Source organism: Coffea arabica, unplaced genomic scaffold (genome assembly GCF_036785885.1).
Source record: "Coffea arabica cultivar ET-39 unplaced genomic scaffold, Coffea Arabica ET-39 HiFi ptg000035l, whole genome shotgun sequence".
NCBI classification, from domain to species: domain Eukaryota; kingdom Viridiplantae; phylum Streptophyta; class Magnoliopsida; order Gentianales; family Rubiaceae; genus Coffea; species Coffea arabica.
In genome coordinates this window covers 24,939-27,017 of record NW_027266183.1, presented here as the reverse complement: position 1 = coordinate 27,017, position 2,079 = coordinate 24,939, and the positions used below count along the sequence as shown (strand labels likewise).

The 2,079-nt window shown below is 37.3% G+C and overlaps 1 protein-coding gene across 1 annotated transcript; it reads left to right on the top strand.

Moving 5' to 3' along the window:
* Positions 1–730: 730 nt before the first annotated feature.
* LOC113717553 (uncharacterized) lies at positions 731–1,534 on the top strand. The gene has a single exon (XM_027242285.2). The coding sequence runs from the start codon at positions 943–945 to the stop codon at positions 1,465–1,467; it is 525 nt and encodes a 174-aa protein (XP_027098086.1). The 5' UTR covers positions 731–942; the 3' UTR covers positions 1,468–1,534.
* Positions 1,535–2,079: the final 545 nt, after the last annotated feature.

The window sequence follows — 2,079 nt, the reverse complement described above, 5'->3', positions numbered from 1 at the left end:
ACGAAACTAATTCCTATAACTTTCCTTCATCTTTTCCACAAATTTCGCCCCCAACGCGGACACCCTAGTCAAACCCAGCCGCAAAAGTCTCTGTTCTGGACTTCTGCGTTAGAGCTCTGTCCTTGCCAAATAGTAATCGAATTTGTTGCCCTTAGCTATTTCTAGTACTAGGGTGGCTAGATCCTAACTCCTATTAAGGATCCCTTAACTATAATTATATGTCCTTGTCATCCGGGTTCAAGCTCAAACATCCCTAGGATGAGTCATTTCTATACAATTTCCTCATCATTTCACATTGAACTTTTGTAGGACATATCGTTGTTACATTTTAAATTTCTTTAAAATCTTATCACAAGCAAAAAAATATCTTATCCTAATCAATAGGATGTAATTTGTGGATATTATTGCTTATATATATAGTTTTATCTTATTGAAATGAATTAATTTTCCATTTCCCACCTTAAATGAAAGTTTTAGTGCGTGTGATTTGCTTATATTCTCTTGAGCCTAACATATACTCTACTAACTGTATTTGGATAAGGTTGCTATCTGATTTTCTTTTTAAAAAATCTTGAACCACTTTTTTAAATTCACATTGCCATTTATCCCTCCCCCCCCCCCCCTCCCCACAAAAAAATTAATAAACAATAAACGATTCTCCAAATTGAGGGAATAGGTTTTGGAAATTTAAAAAAAAGAAAGAAGAAGGAAAGTCAAAAAATTTCCTATAATTGGATTTCTAGACTATTAATTGCTTAATTTGAAAATTGATATTTGTGTTACTCCAACCCACACATAATTATTAGTAGTAAATTATAGCCTCCACGCGCAATAGTTGTGCTCTTTAAATAGCAAAGCAATTCCACCGGTTCACACATAGACACGCACTAAACAGCACTTCAAACACCTTTCTCTCTCTCTCTCTCTCTCCCCCCTTCCATCATGGGAAACTTGATGTCATGCAGCACTCTTCCGACTCCGTTGATGAAAACCACCAGGGCCGCCAGGGTTATTCTCCCAGGCGGTGAAGTACGGCAGTTCCGGCAACTGGTGAAGGCAGCAGAACTCATGCTAGAATGTCCAAACTACTTCTTGGTGAACTCTAAGTCCTTGAACATTGGAAAAAGATTTTCCGCCCTTTCTGCCGATGAAGATTTGGAGTTTGGCAACGTTTATATCATGTTTCAGATGAAACGCGTGAATTCCATCGTCACTGCAGCTGATATGGCGGTGGTTTTGATGGCGGCGAACACTGCTGCGAGGCGGATAGCCGGTGGCAAAGTTGAACCTGAGGTGGCGGCCGCCGCGGTGACAAGAGATGATGATCAAGAAGTTGGGCGGTCGAGGTTGAATTTGGAGGAGATTGAAGGGTTTAAGGATATGGAATATAGATTTAGATTAGCATCGTGCAAATCAAGGAAACCTTTGTTGGATACAATCACAGAAGAGCCTGTTTTTTCCAGATAAGGCTGTTGCTTGTATATTAACGTTTGAATCTCAGAACAGTAGTGATATTAGTTTTTCTTTTCTTTTCTTTTTTGTTGGATAAAAAAATTGTTTTTCTAGCCCTTTTTTTTATTTTTTTTCTATTTGCATGAATATTAATTTTGGTATAAATTGATGGGCCTGACTGAGTCAGGAAATTAGTACCACAGAAGCAGTGGAGGCAGCTTCCTAGGAGCTGCTGGGAAATTGGGTACAGTCGTGAAAATGAAATTGGTTTGAACTTTCAATCGAAGGACTTGAAAATGCATTTAGTAAAAAGAATTAAATGTTTAGAAAAGGAAAGATTGCGTGGATTCTTTTTATTTTTGCCAATTTGTTACAAAATTACTCTACCAATCCATCGGTCAACATTTAATTTCCTTTGAAATTGATATCATTTATGAGCTGGAGACCTTATTTCTATTGATAGAAAAGTCATATGACTTGCCGGTATTCAGGAAAACAGAATTGAGCTTTTCTTAGCTTCCATTTGGAAATATGATCATATAAATCAACCGCAAATTATTGCTTTGGACCTTTGAAATAGTTTTTTTTCCCTTTTTTGGGTTCTTTTTCAGGCTAAACTATAGGTAG